Source organism: Chiloscyllium punctatum, chromosome 48 (genome assembly GCF_047496795.1).
Source record: "Chiloscyllium punctatum isolate Juve2018m chromosome 48, sChiPun1.3, whole genome shotgun sequence".
NCBI classification, from domain to species: Eukaryota; Metazoa; Chordata; class Chondrichthyes; order Orectolobiformes; family Hemiscylliidae; genus Chiloscyllium; species Chiloscyllium punctatum.
Window position 1 is genome coordinate 42,889,875 of NC_092786.1, and position 20,446 is coordinate 42,910,320.

The 20,446-nt window shown below is 39.2% G+C and overlaps 1 protein-coding gene across 6 annotated transcripts in view; it reads left to right on the top strand.

Annotated features, from left to right (window-relative positions):
* The window catches only part of atosa (atos homolog A), a 104,313-nt gene that overhangs the window by 70,149 nt on the left and 13,718 nt on the right, over positions 1 to 20,446 (top strand). For all 6 annotated transcript variants that reach the window (XR_011955891.1, XM_072565063.1, XM_072565067.1 and 3 more), the window contains 5 exons: positions 5,814 to 5,939; positions 7,260 to 8,865; positions 10,922 to 11,050; positions 16,249 to 16,328; positions 19,349 to 19,454. Coding sequence is in view for 5 of the 6 variants with exons in the window: in XM_072565063.1 (XP_072421164.1) it covers positions 5,814 to 5,939; positions 7,260 to 8,865; positions 10,922 to 11,050; positions 16,249 to 16,328; positions 19,349 to 19,454 (2,047 nt within the window). In the remaining variant the exon portion in view is untranslated. The remainder of the gene's footprint in view (positions 1 to 5,813; positions 5,940 to 7,259; positions 8,866 to 10,921; positions 11,051 to 16,248; positions 16,329 to 19,348; positions 19,455 to 20,446) is intronic.

The window sequence follows — 20,446 nt, forward strand, 5'->3', positions numbered from 1 at the left end:
TGGATCATAACCTGGCATTGTGAGTTTTTTTAAAAACTTTGTCCACCCTGGTCCAACAATGGCACCTCCATGTCACTAATAAATGTGCTACTAGTACTACCACTTCTGATTGCTGGAAGAACTTCTCTCATATTAACTTCTACTGTTCTATTTGGATTGTGTTGTGTTTCTAAAGGACATTCTTGGTTAGCCTCCAGAAAAGAGCATTAAAGTTGAAGTTTTCTATTTGTTCATTGGATGTAGGCATTGCTGCCTAGGCCAGTGTTAAAACTCTATCCTTAATAGCCGTTGAAAATGGTGATGAGATTCCTTACACAAATCTGTCCAGTCCATGGGCTGTCAGTACACCCAGTGGGTCTGAAGGAACTTAGATGAGTTACTGCAGTGCATTGTGTAGATGGTTCATGCTGCTGCCATTGTTGAAGGTGAATGGTGTGCCAGTCAAGTGGCTACCTTGTCCTCAATGGTTTGGAGCTTAGTGAGTGATATTAGAGATGCACCCATCCAGGCAAGTGAAAAGTATTCCATCATACTCCTGACTTGTAGATGGTAGACAGGCACTGGAGAGACGGTTATATGCTGTAAAAATCCTAGCCTCTGAATTGCTCTTGTGTACTCATTTCTTGACTAATCTCATTCAGTTTCTGATCAGTTGTAAACTGGAGATATTGATAGATGGGGGTTTAGTTATGATAATTCTACTGAACTTCAAGGGGAGATGGTTAAGTTCTTTATTGTTTGAGATGGTTATTGCCTGGTACTTGTGTGCATAAATGTTGTTTGCCATTTATTGGCGCTAACCTGGATGTTGTCCGAGTCTTGTTGCAAGTTGACATGAGTTACTTCAGTGTGTGAGATATTGTAAATAGTTTTTAACATTGGACAATTGTCTTCAAGTATCCCCCTCTGACCTCATGGTCAAAGAAAGATCATTGCAGCAGCTGAAAATGTTGGGTCTGTGACACTACCCTGAGGAATTCCTGCAGTGATATCCTGGGAATGAGATGACTGGCCTTCAGTGACTGCTACCATTTGTATGTGCTGGGAAAATGCCACTTGAAAGCGCTGAAAATTTTCTATTCCATCAATTTGTTGATGCTTGAGAGTAGATTGATGGGGTAGTATATACTGGGTTGGATTTATCCTGCTGAGTAGATGCCAATGTTGTTGCTCTACTGGAACGGCTAGATGGAGCACAGGTCTTCAGTACTGCTGCTGGAATGATGTCTGGTCCTGTAAACTTTACAGTATCCAGAGCCTTCAACCATTTCTTGAAATCACGTGCAATGAATGGAATTGACTCAAGATTGGCATTTGTGATGCTGGGGTTCTTAGCAAGTGGATGAATCATCCACTTGGCGTTTCTGATTTGAGAATACTTCAGCATTATCCAAAAAGTTGGTACCTTACTTACGTACTTGTGTGTGGAGCAGAGTAGGGTTTTATCACAAATGCTATGAGGGTGTTCAATTTGAAGATCTGTTTATATATGTACTTTGTGGGTGGTACATTCTATCCCATGGTTTTTGAAGGTGAACTATTTGGTGCTGACAGTTTTAGATTTGGGAGATGAAGTTCTACAACAGTGTTATTGTGCTGTTGTTTGAAATTTACCTTCCACTGTTAAAGTGTTGAACCTTAGCCTGGTATTGCTTGAGATAAATGAAAGAAACAGGACAGAAAGCTCATTGTTATTCATCATATGCACCAAGAAGTAATAAGGAGAAGTATTTTCTTTCTTTGAACGTTCAGTTGGTGATTCCAGTGGGATAGTATCCCAACCAGGGTAAGTGCAACTGTCTATTTTTATGACACCTTTTCTAGTTATCTACCAATTTGGGATGAGAAGAGTTTACATGAGGATTCCTCAATCACAGATGCTGTTGCTCAAAGACACCTCTGTCCCAACACAAGAGTCTAGTGGTCCTCATGCTTCTGTCACCTGTGTGTACATTCATGACCAGGTTCATAGCCCTGTCCACTTTAGAAGACCTCTGTCACAACATAACTTGACAAATTAACCTTGGCAGGTGACTGTGCATCACTTTGTTCCAAGCATGGGGCCTTGGCATTCTCATTGTCCATACAGTCTTAATGAGTTGGTGGGCAGATTTTGATGATACATCAAACTTCAATTACTAGGATCACCCTGCCACTGTAGCTGCCTTCTGCCTTCATAGCTAGTCAGATATGCAATTAGGCCAATGTTCTTTTAGCTATTGTGCAATTAAGAACCTTTTGAACTGCAGTTTGTCTGGCATCTCACCCCAGACTTTGCCCTCTTGGGTGTCCCTATCAGGAGCAAGGAACTTTTGATGGTTCAATGAATTGCAGAAGTACAAGCATCTCTATATTGTCAAGGTGGCAATTAACAGAATAGTGGACAGGAGAGCTTGTACTTTTGCTGAGGAATGGAAGAAGACTTCCTTTTTAAAAGTAAAAGCTATTGTTAAGGGCTTTTATCTTTTGCACAAAGAGATAGTTGTCATATGTGGGAATTTGTATGATGTTATACTGCTAGCTGATGGTCATACTAGACTATGGGTAAAGAACTGCTTGAGCTACAGCAGACAGAGAGGAGGAGTAGTTGAAGGGAGTTTCTCGAAATGGAGAAAGGTGATCAATGGTGTTCCCCAGGGATCAGTGCTGGGGCCAGTGTTGTTTGTGATATACATAAGTGATCTGGAAGAGGGCATTGTTGGTCTGATCAGTAAGTTTGCAGATGATACAAAGATTGGTGACTAGCTGAAAGCATAGGGGACTGTCAAAGAATACAGGAGAATATAGAATAACTGGAGAGTTGGGCAGAGATGTGGCAGGTGGAGTTCAGTCCAGGCAGATGTGAGATGATGCATTTTGGGAAGTCTAATCCTAGAGCCAACTATATTGTAAATGAAAGAGCCTCTGGAAAAGTTGATGATGAGCAGAAAGACCTGGATGTTCAGGTGTATTGTATCCTGAAAGTGGCTGCACAGGTGGATAGAGTGGTCAAAAAGGCATATGGTATGCTTGCCTTCATCAGACGGGGTATTGGAGCTGGCAGGTCATGTTAAAATTGTACAAGGCTTTGGTTCGGCCGCATTTAGAATACTGTGTACAGTTCTGGTCACCACCAAAAGGATGTGGATGAAATAGGTTAGGATTGTTTTCATTACAAAAAGGGAGATTGAGGGGGGGATCTGATTGAGGTCTACAAAATCATGAAAGGTATAGACAGGGTGGATAGAGATAAGCTTTTTCCCAGGATGAGGGATTCAATAGCGAGAGGTCACTTATTCAAGGTGAGAGGTGAAAAGTTTAAGGGGAATGTACTTGGAAAGTACTTTACACAAAGAGTGGTACGTGCCTGGAACACGTTGGCAGCGGAGGTAGTAGAGGCAGGCTCGGTAGGTCCATTTAAGGGGCGTTTGGACAGATGTATGAGTAGGTGGGGATACAGATGCTTAGGAATTGGGTGATAGGTTTAGACAGTGGATTTGGATCGGCTCAGGCTTGGAAGGCCAAAGGGCATGTTCCTTGGCTGTAAATTTTCTCTGTTCTTTGTTCTTAGATAAGTCGGATTCCAGAGTGAAACCTGTCGTGATAGATCATAAGTTTCATTTTTGTAATTTGTTTACCATTGTGGTCAGTCACTGATCAAATCCACAAGAGGCTGCCAATGTTCTTTTAACAAATGAACATCTAAGTTTATTGCACACAAACAAAAACCAGCACATTCAATTTTACACTAGTGTGGGGGAGTTCAAATCTAGGGAACATGTTTTTAGGTGAGAAGAGAGATTTAAAAAGGACACAAAGGGCAACTTTTTAAAAGTGTTTTTTGTGTGTTATGAACTGCCAGAGGAAGTGATGGATGCTGAGTAGTTAAAACATTTAGAAGACATTCTAATAAGTACAGGAATAGGAAAAGGATATGGGCCAAATGCAGACAAGTGGGACTAGTTTAGTTTGGGAACCATAGTCGGCATGGATAATTGGACTGAAGGGTCTGTTTCCATTCTATATGGCTCTGACTTATTTGGGCTACACTGGGACAAGACAAAATAGTTCTTAGAAAAAGCAACTAAGGGCTAATTTAGAATCTGCCATGTCTAAGACAAGCACAGAATATTATGATATATCGGCATGAGTGGATTTTATCGACAGTTCATTCTGAATTTCAGCACTGTAATGGTGCTTTTGACAAGTTGATAAAGAAAGACAAGAAATTACAATAGCCAAAAGCCTGTCAGAGACCTCTGACGATTTGAAAGCTGGACTGACTTGTACTAGTTTTAGCAGTTCCAAATTATGCTAAGCTGTTTACATTGTTTACCAGTACTGCTGAGAGTGGTACTACAGGGGAATGAAATGGGGATTGAGCCGCCACTTACTTATTTTTATTGCAATTTAAATAATGCTAGCTGAATTATTCTGTGGAGAAGAGACTTTGAATTTGGTATTGGCTTTACCGCACTTTGAAATCTAAATATCTAATAATTTTGTTGATCATAACCTTTTGATTTTTCTTGAAAGGTTTCATAACAAGTACTTGAGACTGTTTGTTTCATTGGAGTTTAATGCTGCAACCACACAGGTTAAAAATCACTCACACAACCAGTATAGATAATATTATGCAGATAGCATCAAGAGATATAGTGGAAGAAAACAAGTATCATGACCAAAACTGGCTTATAGAGTATGATAATTATAGAAACTCCATGTCTATTTAATGTAAATATTACTTTGGTCAAAATTAAATCTGCTTAAGTAAAATAAGTGTAGTGATAAGAGAAACGTGTAATAGAAAATTGTAAATGCCTCTTAAAGTTGACTTTTCTGCAGGAAGGTGTTATTAAGGCTTATAATTTATTATTATTATTATTATGAATCTGTATTGTAAAGTGGATAGGACTACGTATAGTTTTAATGTAGATTTAAATTTCTATGTCCTGTGGCTTAAGGGCAGGACAGTTTTATTTTTATATTACATTACCTCTCTGCCGAAGGATTGTCAGGACATCTGTTTCCATGCATTGAAAAGAGGCTTTTAAAAACAATCTTTGAGTTGAGTAGTTGAAACAAGGGTCGAAGAGGAAAAATTTGGGCTGTTGCCAAATATGCAATGACACAGGGAGATTGAGTCAAAGATAATTTTCCTTTCAGGTAGGAGGAGAGAACTATCCAATAAGTCAGTATGTGAGGAGATTTCTTTTTGGATAGAAACAGGTCATCCTGAAAGAACGTATATCGTCAGTGCAGTTCAGCAGTCTCGAAAATAGTCAAGGCAGACTGGATTGGCTTAGAAGCTAGTAAGAGAAAAGTTTCAAAAACCGCTTTAAGATGTCAGAGCGGAAGACATCTTATGTGGCTGTTGAATGTATGAGTTTAAGAAACACATCTTAATAAGATTAAGTAATTTAATGATCTCATGAAAAAACATTAGCTAATGAAGAACACAGATATTTTCCAGAAAGAAACCAATTATAACCATGTTAACTGAATAAAGAACTTTAAAATGGAAATTGGGTGACCCCTGAGTTTTGAATACACACAAGACTGTTTTTTGAGGTTAAAAGGGTTAAATCTAAACTTGTGTGAAATAAAGTATTTTTTCCCTTGTGCGATAAACTTTGATATTGTTAAGTATATTGGTAGCCTCCTTTTTGAATATGTCCAGTGACTATCACAGTAAACAAAATGTAAAAATAAAATTTGTCATCTCTCCAGTGGGATTTCACTCTGGAAGCTGACTTGTCCAGTATTACCATCAACTGAGATCATAACATTTGTTTTAATAATACTATTAAAGTTTCTTATTTTTAAACCTTCAGAACTGGAGATCGATTTATTGAAGAGAGGAGTCTTCTGCAAGCTGTCCGTTCATATGTCTTTTTTTCTCAGCTGAGTGCTTGGCTGAGTGCGTCACAAGGTGCTGTTCCACGCAATATTCTTTACCGGTGAGTAACTAAATAGTGATTTCATGTTTTGGAACAGTACATTTCAAAAAGAGAGGTTCCTGTTCTTTTTCTTGTTATAGATAATTAATGATGATAAATAATAGCAATAGCCCCTCCCCCAAAAAATGTAGGCATCTCTCTGTATTGATTATGTATAGCTTGAAGGACATCAATCGACAAGCAAAAGGGCAAGGTGAGGAGAGAAGTGTCCACGTGGTACCTCAAAATTAACCTGGCATGATCATGGAAGTAACACATTCGAATAGAGAAAATTGGTGAGGACATATGGGATAGAAAGTGAGGATGTTGAATATATACTCCAATTTGCTGGATGTGATTAGTGCTGATCACCAGGGACTGTATAATATAATATAATTGAGGAATAGAGATCCATCATGTCTCAGTTTGCAGGTAATGCTAAATTAGGACAGTACAGTTTATGGTGTAAATGGGATCAGAAAGTCGGGATGTTGACAGATTAAGTGAGTCAGCAAAACTGTGGCAGATGAAGTTCAGTGGGGAAAATATATTGGGAAATGTCATTTGCATCTCAGTCAGGTGTTTCCTATGTGTCGAGAAGGATGACCAGAGAAATTTCGAAGTCCAAGTGCAGATAGTATGACAAGATTAATGGAGAGTACAAATAATTAAGAACAACTTGTTTTATATTAAAGGATTTTATAAATATGCCTCAAGGCATTTTAAAGAAGCCATAAAAGCAATGGTGGATTGCTCTTCAGCAGGTTAGCAGATTGCCAGGTAAATCCTGTTGGGCTCTGGGGATATGAGGAGCCTCTCCTTCTTGGACACTCTTTAGTCCACAATGAAACCCCAGGGAGCAGTGGCTAATTCTGTGGCATCAGTGCCTCCTGTCCGCTGTGATTGCACACCTCTTGGCAGGGCCTGCCTAACTAGCTGTGCTGGTTGTGAAGGGATTTATCCGTCAATGTGGACTCTTTCTCTATCTACAGTTGTACCAGCAGCCTCCACCCCCAGTGAGATCACTGCTGCTGGTCCAATGATTGGTTTAACAATTGTTTTGGAATGGGTGAGCAAGGAGCACTATTTTTAAAGGATGGCAAGCCCAATAGCAGCCACTAAATTAACTGTACCTTATAAAATGCAACCCCACTTCCTACCAAAGGAAGGTATACCTTGGCTTTTGTCTCCAGTGATGAGAAACCCTTTCACTTACAGAAATTCCAGGCTTTAGCTTTTGTTGTTTCAGCATTAGGCGTAATGATGCATTAGATAAGTTTTTTTCCCACCGATTTATATTTTTGTATGTGACTTGTTAATTTTGTTTTTATTAATCTTCAGAATAAGTGCAACAGATGAAGATATGTTGCTAAATTTTACCCAGCCTCCAGTTGAACATGTCTTTCCAATTCCTAATATTTCCCATAACCTGGCTTTGCGAGTGAGTGTCCTATCCTTGCCCAGGCAGCCTACCTACCCACTGTTGACGTGCAGTATCCATAGTACTATCAGTTTCTATGGGAAAAATATTCCCAGTCAAGAAAAAGATGCTTCTCAATCTACCAGTGGAAAAGAGCACTGTATGCCAGGGGTACAACAGAAGTATAATAAGCAAACATTGACAGCTGTCAGAAACCATGGATCGCTATCAACAAATACAGTAAACACAAGAAAATGTCCTTCTCCTGAGATCTTGGAACCAGGCAAATCATCAACAAGTGATTCTGACAAAATACCTGAAATCCGAAATTCACAGACTAAGGCTCAGTGTTGCAATTGGGCAAATGCTACTGAAATAACTAAACTACAGTCATATGAGAGCCAAACAATGAAGACATTGAAGTCATTTGCAGCTACAGATTCCAATGGAACCAGCAGTACATCTTCTCCTATTCTGTCAGGTGAGATTAACCCTTTGATAGGAAATTTGCTTCAAGAAAGGGAAGAAGTGATTGCGCGAATTGCCCAACAGTTGAGTTATTGTGAACAAAATACACATACTGCTGGAAGTCCTTTTAGTGCAGTGCAAGAGCCAAGTTCAACGAGTGCAAAACTACTTCAGAGCTCATATGAAGAAAGCCTGAAAAGCCGAGGGAAAGAGACTCCTTGCAGTTCAGCTGCCTGCACTGAAAGCAGTTTCCTCGAAAACAGATGCATGGAGAAGAGCAGGACCTCTTCCCAAGATACCCCAGTCACATTATGTAGAAAGGTAAAAGTTGGCATTGATAAAACAGTTTGCCCAAAATCACAGACACGACGAAAACTATTTCCAGTGGACTCTGTTACTGATAACAGTGGCACATCAGAAACAAAATGTCCTGCTGAAAGAACTGTAAATAAACATAATAAATCAGACCTGTCACAAACCCTTGACACAGGTAAAGTGAACTGCAAGTGCCCACAATCTGACAACGCTGTAATTGACAAGAAAACTACAGTAGAGTCATTATGTCCTGTTTCCTTCCATGAGGACATTGCGAACTGTACAGATAATTCTAAATTACATCTACATACCCCTGATACACACCATGGTATCTCAGAACTTGACAATGCAAGTACATTTAATAGAGAAAAATCAGACTGTTCCTATCCCAGTAACTTGGACTCGAGCACTTGTACTCACAACGTCATAAACAATGCAAAAAATAAATCCGCTAACACAGAAAGCTCACATCCCTGGTGTTCAGCCTCTGCAAACCGCAGAGGTTTGGGGTATTCCTGCTGCAAAATTGAAAGCAATAAATTGGATACGTCCAGTGATGGTTACTTTGGCACAATACAACCTGCAGCCAAAGAAGCTGTTAGTTCAAAAAAGAAAGGAGAGCAGGATAAAACAGATGTGGAAAATCAGAGCTGTGACTCATTACAGTGCACCCGCAATTCAGCCATGCCAAGAAGACTTACTGGAGACTGTAAAGAAAAGCCTGGAGAATCTCAGGTGTATAGTGTAAGAACATTTTACTTTCCACTCCATTGGCAATTAATCATCTTTAAGCAATTTAATTTGACTAGTTTGGAATGCAACAATTTCTTAATATTATGGAAAGATATTCACCATACTCTTGCCTTGTGTTAACTTCAGTTATATGCAGACTCAAGTTTAATGAGTTTTATCGGTCTTCCAAACACTCTTGGCACTTTCTTTTTTAGTAATCACACTTAATTGGGACCTTTCATTATGTGCTTGGGAGGCAATTCGAGCAAATTCTTAGTTCCATAGGTGTTTGGGTGATTAGGTATATAAGGTTGTGGTTGTGGATACAAAAAGCCAGGGGAGTCCATTTTGTCCTCATGTCCAGATGCCATGTCAGAACCTTTAACATCACTGACAGCACCATCCCATACAGCTGCCTCCGTGATGTTAAAAGAAAGTATTGATTCCCTTCACTGCCTTGCCCGTGCAGACCTTTGCTGTTTTGCTCACTGACCCTCAATGACGCCTCACCTGACTTTGCATGTGGTCCCTTCCTGCTTGCCTCACTGTACCCTCATTTCTCCCACAGCCATTGCCGCTTCTTTTACCCCTGTTCTCTCCCTGCAGTATGTCTTGCGTTGTTTCATAACTGGTTTGCTTCCCTCACTGTCCACACAGTCTTGTCCCATTTGCTTCTTCTATGATTTTGATTGCAAACTTCACCGCTTATTTGTCTCCTTTCACTACCTTTTCCCCTCCCCTCCCAAATTCTGTCATGCACCACCCCCACTCTGTTTCCCTTGCTGCTGACTCTCTTCAGCATTGGACAGCAGAAAGTGTAGGGAAGAGTTGTAGAAGTTATGGATCAAAATAATACAAACATTTGCAAGTTAGAATAAATGAATTGATTTGCATGTTAAGTAATATAGTTTCTTAGATTTTATATATATGTACTTGTGAATCTAATTTCAGTAAAAAATGTGCTACTTTATGATATCTTAATTCAATGTACAATATTAATTCTTGGTCATTCTTGTTTCTGTACTGAGCTGCTTGCATGTGATTTATTCAGTATTACAGTTGTTTGGCACCTTTATGAATATTGTAATTGTGCACTGATTGCAACATAGGATAATTAATTCCTCTTGCGTAACTTTCATTCAGAACTCAACTGTTTCAAATTAGGCTGAAAATAACTGGGAACATCTGGATAGTTTAGAAACTGGCTCATGGGAGTGCTATGAAAGACAACTACCTTACTGTCACAGTATTTCATAGCAGTTTCAAATCAGCCCATGGGAGTTTTCTATCCATCCCACTGTTCCTAAGCAGTTAAATATCTCAGCTTGCAAATGCACATGAAACTCTTGGTGAAGAACATTGACCATGAAGATGAAGGATGTCAATGGGAGACTGTGAAACAAATTTTTCAGTTTTTAAAACTCAATGCCAGCATCAAGCAACTAGATATAATTGTTTTATTATTAACTTTGAAGTCTGATGGAGGGCTTTTGTGTGATCAGGTGTCACAGAAAAAAATTGACAGTAAGCCTGATTAGTGCACTTTCTGTCTCTATCTCCCACTACAACTATTATTCAAGGACTGGGAGATATTGGAGGCTGGGTTAGGGTTAGTGAGGAAAAGGAGGGTTTAGTCAGTACAAGGTTGTGACTCAGACTTGGGGGTTAGTGAGGGGCTTCACAGCATAAGCTGACTCAAGCAGTTAAGTGGAAAGGTACTTAATTTCTGGATCCGGGAGTCCACCCTGTCATTAGCTGCTGAGTTTCCCAAGGTCCAGGGAATGGGGGTGAAATTTAAAATGGGAATTAAATGTGCAGCACACAGCCTCATTGGAATATTACCAAGACGTTAAGTGGAACTGTCATCCAGTTATTCAGGACTGGATTGAAACAAAGACCAATACCATACTTTAGCCAAGTGCAGCATCCAACCGTGAAAATGTTTCTTTACCTAAGTCTTTAAAAACTATTGGTCATTTACCACTGTTCAAAGACCTCAGAAAATTCCAAATATCCATTACTTTCTGTTTAGTTTGTAAGTCCATAATGGGGCACATTTTTCTTGCAGAAGAACTTTTCAAAATCTCCTTTGAAACCTTCTGGCAACTTTTGGAAGAAGCAAAATCGACGTTCATTAGATGGGGTTTCAACTAAAGTTTTTCACCCATGTACTGGATTGCCCTTACTTTCAAGTCCTGTAAGTTCATGTTGCCTTTGTTTTAACTGGCTTAATATTCTATTTTTAAATCCACATTTTCATAAGTTTTTTTTTCTAAGAGTGGGTCATTTAAAGTGCTGTAATTATAATGCTGTCTCCTCTGTAAACTCACTGGAACAGGAAGTCTGTGCAGCTGGCATTATTGCTGAGTGACCACTATTGTTTATTCCTATCTGTTCCATACTCCACCCTTCTCACTGCTCCCCCACCACCTGTCCAGAATCCACTTGCCATTTTGCTCAGGGAGTGTGGCAGCAGCTGCTGTTTCTGAGATCTCCTCTGGGTACACAGTTTTGCAGTTTGTTAAAATGACAAGGCAAGTACTGCAATAAAAAAAACCTTAAAACTGAAACCATTCCACAGGTCCTGCAGCATTGCTGGCAGTGATGTCAGATATCACTTGTTTGTAAGTCATCTATGACAGCATTAAAGTAGGTTGATTCTGTCCCACGTTTCCCATGAAGAAGTTGATTAAAACTGGCCTCTTCCAAGTTATAAAAGTTGATCTACATTTTTCAAAATTGTTTTGAGAAAAAAAACTCAAACTGTTTAGACCTTAGGCCATATTGTTTAAAGCCTCGTAGCCACAATTACAGGACACAGCTGGTGGAAGCTTATGTATTTGGTGCTTCATTTGAGTCATACCTGCAAATTTTGAATGACTGGATTCTGTGCTGTCAATGACTTTGCATGATGCTTGGTCAGGGGTAGACTTTTGTAACATGATGCGTTTGTATTCTTCAGACAATTCTGTTAACACATATTTGATTGGCAATTTACTGCAGTTGTGCACAGCAAAGTGTTCAATTATTATTTATTGTAACACTTTTTGAGTGGAAATCTTTTTCAAAGTTTATTCCTAATCTTGCGTGATCATTCAGTACTTGTCTCTCTAAGATGTTGGATGCTGACTGCTCAACTAACCAGTAAGTTACAGAAGCTACACTTCTGTGAGCTGTATGGGCATGGTACTTTATATCAGATCAAACATTGGAAATTACTCACACCAGACATCATTTTATTTTTGACTAAGAAAAAAATGCATCTTGTTGCTATTTCCTTTCCTTACTTGTCAAATTTAAGTTTCTTTGTCTTCTACACATCTGTTATAAGTACAGGTCTTCAAAACGTTTTGGTATTATCGGAATGACTTTATCGGAATGTTTGAAGTAGTCTCCGTTTTCAGTCTCCAAAACAAATCTCCTTACAACAGTAGTGCTTGCAGTACTGAATTACTGACATTTCACATCAGCGCTCTGTGAATACATTTGTGACATCTGGTGGTAGAAACAGATTTTTGTAAAACTTCTGTTCAATATTTGGCAACTTCAATCTGGCACAAAGAAATTGATGGTCTTAATCTACACCTAAAAACAGTTCCAAGAAGCCAAAATGTCCTCCGAATTATCTAATCATCATTTGGAGTAGGGTAGGGTGTGACACACATGATGGATTGCATAAATATCAGATTGTGGAAGAAGACAACAAAAACAATATGATTATGTTGGGAGAGATTTACTTCTTCATTAACATAGAAGCAAAGTAGGCTAAGTAAAGGTAATTCAGTTCTGAAGTATATTTTGGAGAAGTTTTGAGAACCATAAGAAAACCAATCACAATGAATTAACTGACAACAATTAGTTAACAACCTGATTGTAAGGGACTACTTTATAAATGTTGATTGCACTGATTGAATTTGTTATTACGTTTTGCAGAATGCAGGAATAAACAGTCAATCAAATAAAGCAGTGAAAGATGTTAAAAAGGACCTTTTTAAGTAGTGGAATGCCACAGACATTGATGTTAGGGCCTCAAACTCTGGAATTAAGAGTCTAATTGTCGATTGTCGATTGCTGGAAAAACCCTTCTGGTGCACTAATGTCCTTTTAGGGAAGGAATCTGCCATCCTTACCTGGTCTAGCCTACATGTAACTCCAGACCCACAGCAATGTGGTGACTCTTAATAGCTGGGCAATAAATGCTGTGCCTAGCCAGGAACACCCTCATTCCATGAATGAACACAAAAAAAATTATGTATGATTCATTAGTAACTTGGATGAGGAAAGTGAATGGACTATAGCCAAGTTTGTGGATGACACAAAAATAGGAGAAAAGGCAATAGTCAGGATGACAAAGAATCTGAAAAGGGATATAGGCAAGTTAAGTGGGTGGGTAAAAACTTGGCAAATGGAATATAAAGTGGAAAAATGTAAGGTTATGCACTTTGGCAGGAAGAGCAAAGGAGCTGAATGTTATTTCAGTGGAGAAAAACTGCAGAAAGCTAAAGAACAGAAGGATTTGGAAACCTTGTACATGACTCACAAGAAGCTAATATCTAAGTTCAGTGGGTAATTGAGAAGGCCAATGGAATATTAGCTTTTACTTCAAAGGGAATTGAGTATAAACATAAGGAAGTTTTGCTAAAGCTACACAGGGCACTAGTCAGACCTCAGCTCGAACATGTCAAGGCTCCTGATGGAAAGAAAGATATCCTGGCCCTGGAAGCAATCCAGAGAAGGTTCATCAGCCTGGAGGTTTGTCAACTGCATTCATTGCTGGAGTTTAGAAGAAAGGAGGGGCATCTTAGAAACCTATAAAATTGTAACAGGACTAGATTGTGAACATCCTTACTGCAATGATCCTCAGACTGAGGAGCACAGAACCAGGGGTCACATTTGAAGGATGCAGGGTAGGCCATTTAGAACTGTGATGAGAATTTCTTTTACTCAAAGTGGTAAGTCTGTGGACTTTTCTGCTACGGAAAGCAGTTGAGCTCAAAGCGTTGAATGTTTTCAAGAAGGAGATAAGTGTAGTTCTTAGAGCTAAATGGATCCATGGATATGTGGCTAAAGTAGAAAGAGAGTACTGAGTAGGATGATCAGCCATGATGATGTTGAATGGTAGAACAGGCTAGAGGAGGTGAAGGGCCTACTGCTGTTCCTATTTTCTATGTTTCTATCTTGATCGAGGGTATGGAGGGACCCTCTTAGAAGAATGTTGGTCCGGTACTCATTGAAGTTTAGAAGAATGAAAGGTGGTCTTATTGAAACATATAGGATTCTTAGGGGACTTGACTGAGTCGATATGGGAAGATTGTTTCCCCTTGTGTGACAGCCTAGGACCAGAGGGTGTAATTTCAGAATAAAGGGCTGTGCATTTAAGAACGATGAGGAGGAGTTTTGTTTTTCAGAGGATAGTGAATACGTGGATTTCTTGACTACATAGGGTTGTCAAGGCTGGGTTGCTAAGTACGTTTAAGGCTGAGACAGACAGGATTTTTATCAGTAAGGGCATCAAGGGATTTGTGGGCGGCAAGGTGGCTCAGTGGTTAGCATTGCTGCCTCACAGCTCCAGGGTCCCAGGTTCGATTCCAGCCTCGGGTGACTGTATGTGTGGAGTTTGCACATTCTCCCAGTGTCTATGTGGGTTCCCTCCGGGTGCTCCGGTTTCCTCCCACAGTCTAAAGATGTGCAGGCCAGGTAAACTGGCCATGCTAAATTGCCCATAGTGTTAGGTGCGTTAGTCCCAGGGAAATTTAGCATTAGCCATGCTAAATTGCCCATAGTGTTAGGTGCGTTAGTCCCAGGGAAATGGGTCTGGGTGGGTAGCTCTTCGGAGGGTCACTGTGGACTTGTTGGGCCGAAGGGCCTGTTTCCACACTGCAGGGAATCTAATCTAATCTAATCCATACAAGAAAAATGCAGGCAAGTGGAATTGAGGATTATTAGATCAGGTATGATCTCATTGAGTGGCGGAGCAGACCCGATGTGTTGATTGGCTGACTTCTGCTCGTACATCTGTCTTTTGGAATGTGAAAGAAACTTGCAAGGTTCACCAAAGGTAATAGTAAAGCTTTAGAAACATATTAGGAGAAAGGGTGCTAAAGATACATAAGGGAGTTAGGTGTTATTGAGTTGTTAGATGAGAACATGAATATCATTTAAGTGGGTGGACAAAACTAAGGCAATTCAAGTCAAGTGTGACTCAGTGTAATGTCATCTGATTCAGAACTGAGGAAAGCAAATGGGAATATATTGATTGTGATGTGGAATAGCAAAAGAATTTGGGTATCCATGTGCACAAAACACTGAAAAACTAGCAGACAGAAAATAAGAAGTAATGAAAAAGAAAACGAAATGGTGGTCTTTGTCTCAGCAGGCTGGAATCCAAACTGAGGAAATGGTGCCTCAGTTATACAGAGCCTTTATCAGAATTTAGAGTGCTGCATTCATCTTGAGCATGAAACTATAAGAAGTATTCACTCAAGTTATGATTTGGTGAAAGGATGAAATATTGAGGGAAAAATGGCATAAACATTGTATTTCCCTGCATTTAGCAGGAAGGTGGATGGTCTGATCAAGCTCTTTAAAATGATGAGAGTTTTGATAAGAGAGTTATCCCTATTTTTGTAGGAATCCCAGAACAAAGGGCAACATATTCAAATTGAAGCTAGACTATTTTTGCATGAAATCAGGAAACAGTGTTCCGCTGGTGGAGTTGTGAAAATATGTATTTTCTCCCAAGAGGTTGCAACTATTTAATCAGTTGAAATATTCAAGACCTTCATAGACTTATGTTGGCTTAGGGTATGAACGGATGAGGATGATACGTGGGTGAACAGAGTGTAGGTAACGATCGTCCATGATTTAATTGAAGGTAGAGACAGATTGGAAGAGCAGAATATTCTCCTTCTATTCCTTTTGTTCTTAAAAATGTGGCGTCCAGAACACGGAAATTCTATTCTCCAATAAATTTCAAAACCAGTCTGGTCATGCTCATTTTGTGTGCCTGTATAGCAGGTAGGTTTCATGTTTGGTTGAAATTGTTTAGTACAGTATCAGATGTTAATTGTTTCGTAATGCCAGATGACGGACATTAATTGGGGTTTCACTTGTGCTGCTATACACAGTAAGATGATTAAACTGGTTGTTCAATGTTGCATGTTTGTATTATGTATCTTTCTGACTATAACTTATAAAAGTGTGTAAGCCTTCAGGTTCAGTTTTGTTTTCACCACCTAGCTTTCTGGAATAGAAATCAAAATATTATCTTTCTGGATATTTCCTGTAAATTACTGTTGCAGACTATTTTACAATCATTTGATGTGGTTAAGTGTCAAAGAGTCTGTAAGTCAGCGTAACTTATTTTTAATAGAATTTATCTTGTTGTACACCAAGGTTCCACCAAGAAAAAAACATTCGGGATACTTTGACCTGGACACTTCATTGCAAAGACTAAAAGGGATACCTTGCAAAAGGTATTTCTGTGTCTTTTTCTACAGTTTGAAAAAAAAACAAGTGGCACTCTTCAGGATTCAAGTGAAAGTGTTTTCGTACAGGACGCATACACAAATTATTTGGCAATTCATTCATTTACTCTAATGAATTGCATTTGAGGATTGTGAATTATATTTAAAGTTAAAAGTTACATAAATTGGCTGTATTTTTTTTTAAAACAATTCCACAGTTTTGCCTGAGATCATTCTCTGCTATTAATTTCTTTCCTTAAATTGACTACGTTGTGACTTGCAATTTCTCGATCAACAAACTTTGACATGAAGCTTTAATCAGAACGGTATTTTTAGGACGACTTATCTGCAGAGTGTGCTATAGTACTAATCATCTTAGGACTTATTACTGTAATTCTTTAACCTATTTGAATTGGAGCTCCTTGATGCCACTTTTCTCATTGTGATACATTTAAACTATTTGTGCCCACGTCCATGTCAGACCTTTCCCTGCTCTATAGCACACCCTTTGTTGTGAGATGTTATTTAATGTATTTCCAAATACAGTGTTATAGAAAAAGAACTTGGTTTGCAATTTTTAAGAGATTTGTAGCTCAGGTTGAGGTTCAGCTTGTAAGTTTGCTTGCTGAGCTGGTAGGTTTGTTCTCAGACGTTGCTTCACCATACTAGGAACATCATCAGTGAGCTTCTGGTGAAGCGCTGGTGTTCTATCCCACTTTCTGTTATGTGTCTTGGTCTGTTAAGGTGGGTGATATCATTTCCGGTTGCTCTTCTCAGAGGTTGGTAAATGGGGTCCAAATCAATGTGTTTATCGATGGAGTTTTGGTTTGAATGCCAGGCCTCTAGGAATTCCCGTGCCTGTGTCTCTTTAGCCTGTCCTAGGATGGATGTGTTGTCCCAGTCGAAGTGATGTCCTTCTTCGTCTGTATGTAAGGATACTAGTGATGTCTTTTGGTGGCTAGTTGGTGTTCGTGTATCCTGGTGGCTAGTTTCCTGCTTGTCTGTCCGATGTAGTATTAGTTACAGTCCTTGCAGGGTAGTTTGTAAATGATATTCAATTTGCTGGTTGTTGGTGTAGGGTCCTTTAGGTTCATCAATAGCTGTTTGTGTGTTAGTAGGTTTGTGGGCTACAATGATGCCAAGAGGTCGGATTAGTCTGGAAGTCTTCTCCGAGATGTCTTTAATGTATGGTAGTGTGGCTGGAGTCTCTGGGCGTGTTGTCTCTTTGTTTGGGTTTGTTGTTTAAGAATTGGCGGACTGTGTTTATCGGGTATCTGTTGTTCTTGAATACGCTGTACAGGCGTTTTTCTTCTGCTGCTCATAGTTCCTGGGTGCTGCAGTGTGTTGTGGCCCATTTTAAAAAGAATGTCCTGGTGCAGCTCTATTTGTGGGTGTTGGTTTGAATGCTCCTGTAGTTGAATATCTGGTCTGTGTATGTTGCTTTCCTATAGATGCTGGTCTGCAGTTCTCCATTGACTGTTCATTCGACTGTGATGTCTAGGAAGGTGAGTCTTGTTCTTCTCTTCCTGTTTGATGAAATTCATGCCAGTAAGGATATTGTTAATGATTTTATAGGTTTCCTCTAATTTGTTCCATTTCGTGATGACAAAGGTGTCATCTATGTGGTGGACCCAAAGCTTGGGTTGGATCGTGGGGAAGCCTGTTTGTTCTCGTCTCTGCACTACTGCTTCTGCTAAGAATCTTGATATTCGTGATCCCATGGGTGTCCTGTTGATTTGTTTGTACATCTTGTTGTTGAAGGTGAAGTGGGAAGGAGCTGGTACTGTCTAGTGTCTGTGTCCTTGGTTCATCTAGTAGTGAGGTCAGTATTTCTTTGGCCAGGCTGATGTTAATTGATGTAAATAGTGCTATTACGTCGAAGGAGACCATGACTACTTCCTCTTCTATCTTGGTGTCTTTGATGTTCAGGAATTTTTGGGTGGAGTTGCTTGAGTTTTCTACTAGGTATTTCAGTTTACAGTGAAATTCCTTTGCTAGTCTGTGTGTTGGTGTGCCGGGAAGTGAGACTAGGGTCTGAGGGAAGCCCCTGGTTTGCATACCTTACATCAAAGACATGACCGGCTATCCTATTGTATCCTTACACACAGACAAAGAAGGACACCATTTCGACTCGGACAACACATCCATCCTAGGACAGGCTAAACAGAGACACGCATAGGAATTCCTAGACAGTTGGCATTCAAACTGGAACTCCATTGATAAACACATTGATTTGGACCCCATTTACCAACCTCTGAGAAGAAGAACCAGAAATGATATCACCCACCTTAACAGACCAAGACACACAAATAGAAAGTGGGGTAGAACACCAGTGCTTCACCAGAGGCTCACTGATGATGTCACCTAGCATGGTGACGAAACGGCTGAGAACAAATCTACCAGCTCAGCAAGCAAACTTACAACCTGAAAAAAACTTGGTGTTCTGGAATTTTAATGTTATATAAAAGTGCCTTAGTAGAGGTACCACTAACAGAGTTGAATGCTGTCTGCTGGCTAATTGCTGATGCTTTTTATGCTTAATATGACATTTTCTTTTTTGACACAGTATTCTTTGTGCAGAAGTATGCTTGACATAACTTTTGCTGATGAAATTAATGTTGGATACCAATAAGCATTTCCAGTCAAAAGTTAGAAGCACAGAAATAAAAAGAACTGAAAGCTGGAGGAGGGGAATCTGTGTAAAATTCTGAATACAAAGGCACATTCTAAACTTTGTTATTTCTATTGCCATAATTACTTAGTAAGGCACTTGAGTTGTCAGTGAAGAGGGACGGTTTTGTTGAAATAAGTTTTTAGAAATATTTTGGGCTATTTATTTGAGCCGATTAAAGGTTACTACTTAAATGTTCATGTTTAATTGAATTTTAACAATATATTCTGAGTTTACAGAGTTTTTGGATAATTTAAAACACAGAGGGGACAATGTTTGGTTTCTTCTAGTATCAAATTCATCTACCAAAGGATAAAGAGTATTTGCTTTTATGTCGTATTTTCTCTTCCTTTTATAGCCGGAGGCAGTATTTAAGACCAGAGAATGATGCTGACCAAGGGAAGCAGCTCCTGAGCATCAGTGCTCCACCAGCAACTAGTCTTAGCCTGCTTGGAAATTTTGAGGTACAAATCATAACTCCACACTTGTCATGCAGAATGAAATAGGCTAAACAACTGATCTTGTGTTTGGCTTATTTTAAGGAGGTTTTTTGAGTGACGTTGCTGCTATATATGTTTGAAATTCCAGTGAGTTACTTTTACAGATATGTTTAGATCTATTCATATATCTAGTGTTAAGCATTATTTCTCAGATCTGCTCGCAAGAGTTTGACATATGATTGGGTGAATTTTCCATGTTACACATTTGAGTCAAGGTAATAAGTAGTGTCAACACAGTTACTGGTAGGTTTTTGTTCAAAAGACATTGTGCTTTTAATGGATAGTATCATAGCCTGGGAAAGGAACAAGATCCCCATGTCACGTTCTTGTTAAGCTAAGTCTCCTCTATGATTTCAAGAATAATATGGCTGTACATTAATTTATGCCTGCAAATCTGTGTGGAAGTCCTAAATCCAGTGCCTTCAAATGTTTTCAAATATCTTTAAATAATTAAACTATATTACCAAAATTGCTATTTTGAATTTGAGTCGTTAGGCCTGTTTCAGCCAGTAAGGGCAACTATATGCTCGTGATATGCATGAGACAGGATTTTCTGATTACATGTTAAGAAGATTGTTAGGAGCTCTCCATTTTAAAGTGGCCTAGTCTTAAAGGAGTTCCAGCACAAGAAACTACGGCTACCTTTTCCACTTCTCAATTTGAAAATGATTTGCCATATGGATCTAAGTGGAGATGTTTGTTCTTCTCACAGTGAAAAAGAGAATCTTCAGAAAATGAAGGAGGTACTTTTAACCACACCAAATATGAAATTTGAAGTACTTTTTGACTTGAATAATTCAGTGAACAATGTTGTATAACTTATCGTAGCTACATATGTTGTAATAGGCTATGTAGGTTGATACAGTGGAGAATAATAATAGATTGCATATGGTTTAAATTATGTCTAAAACTCTTGGTTTCCAAGTAGTACTTCATAAATTTCAATCTCAAGTCCA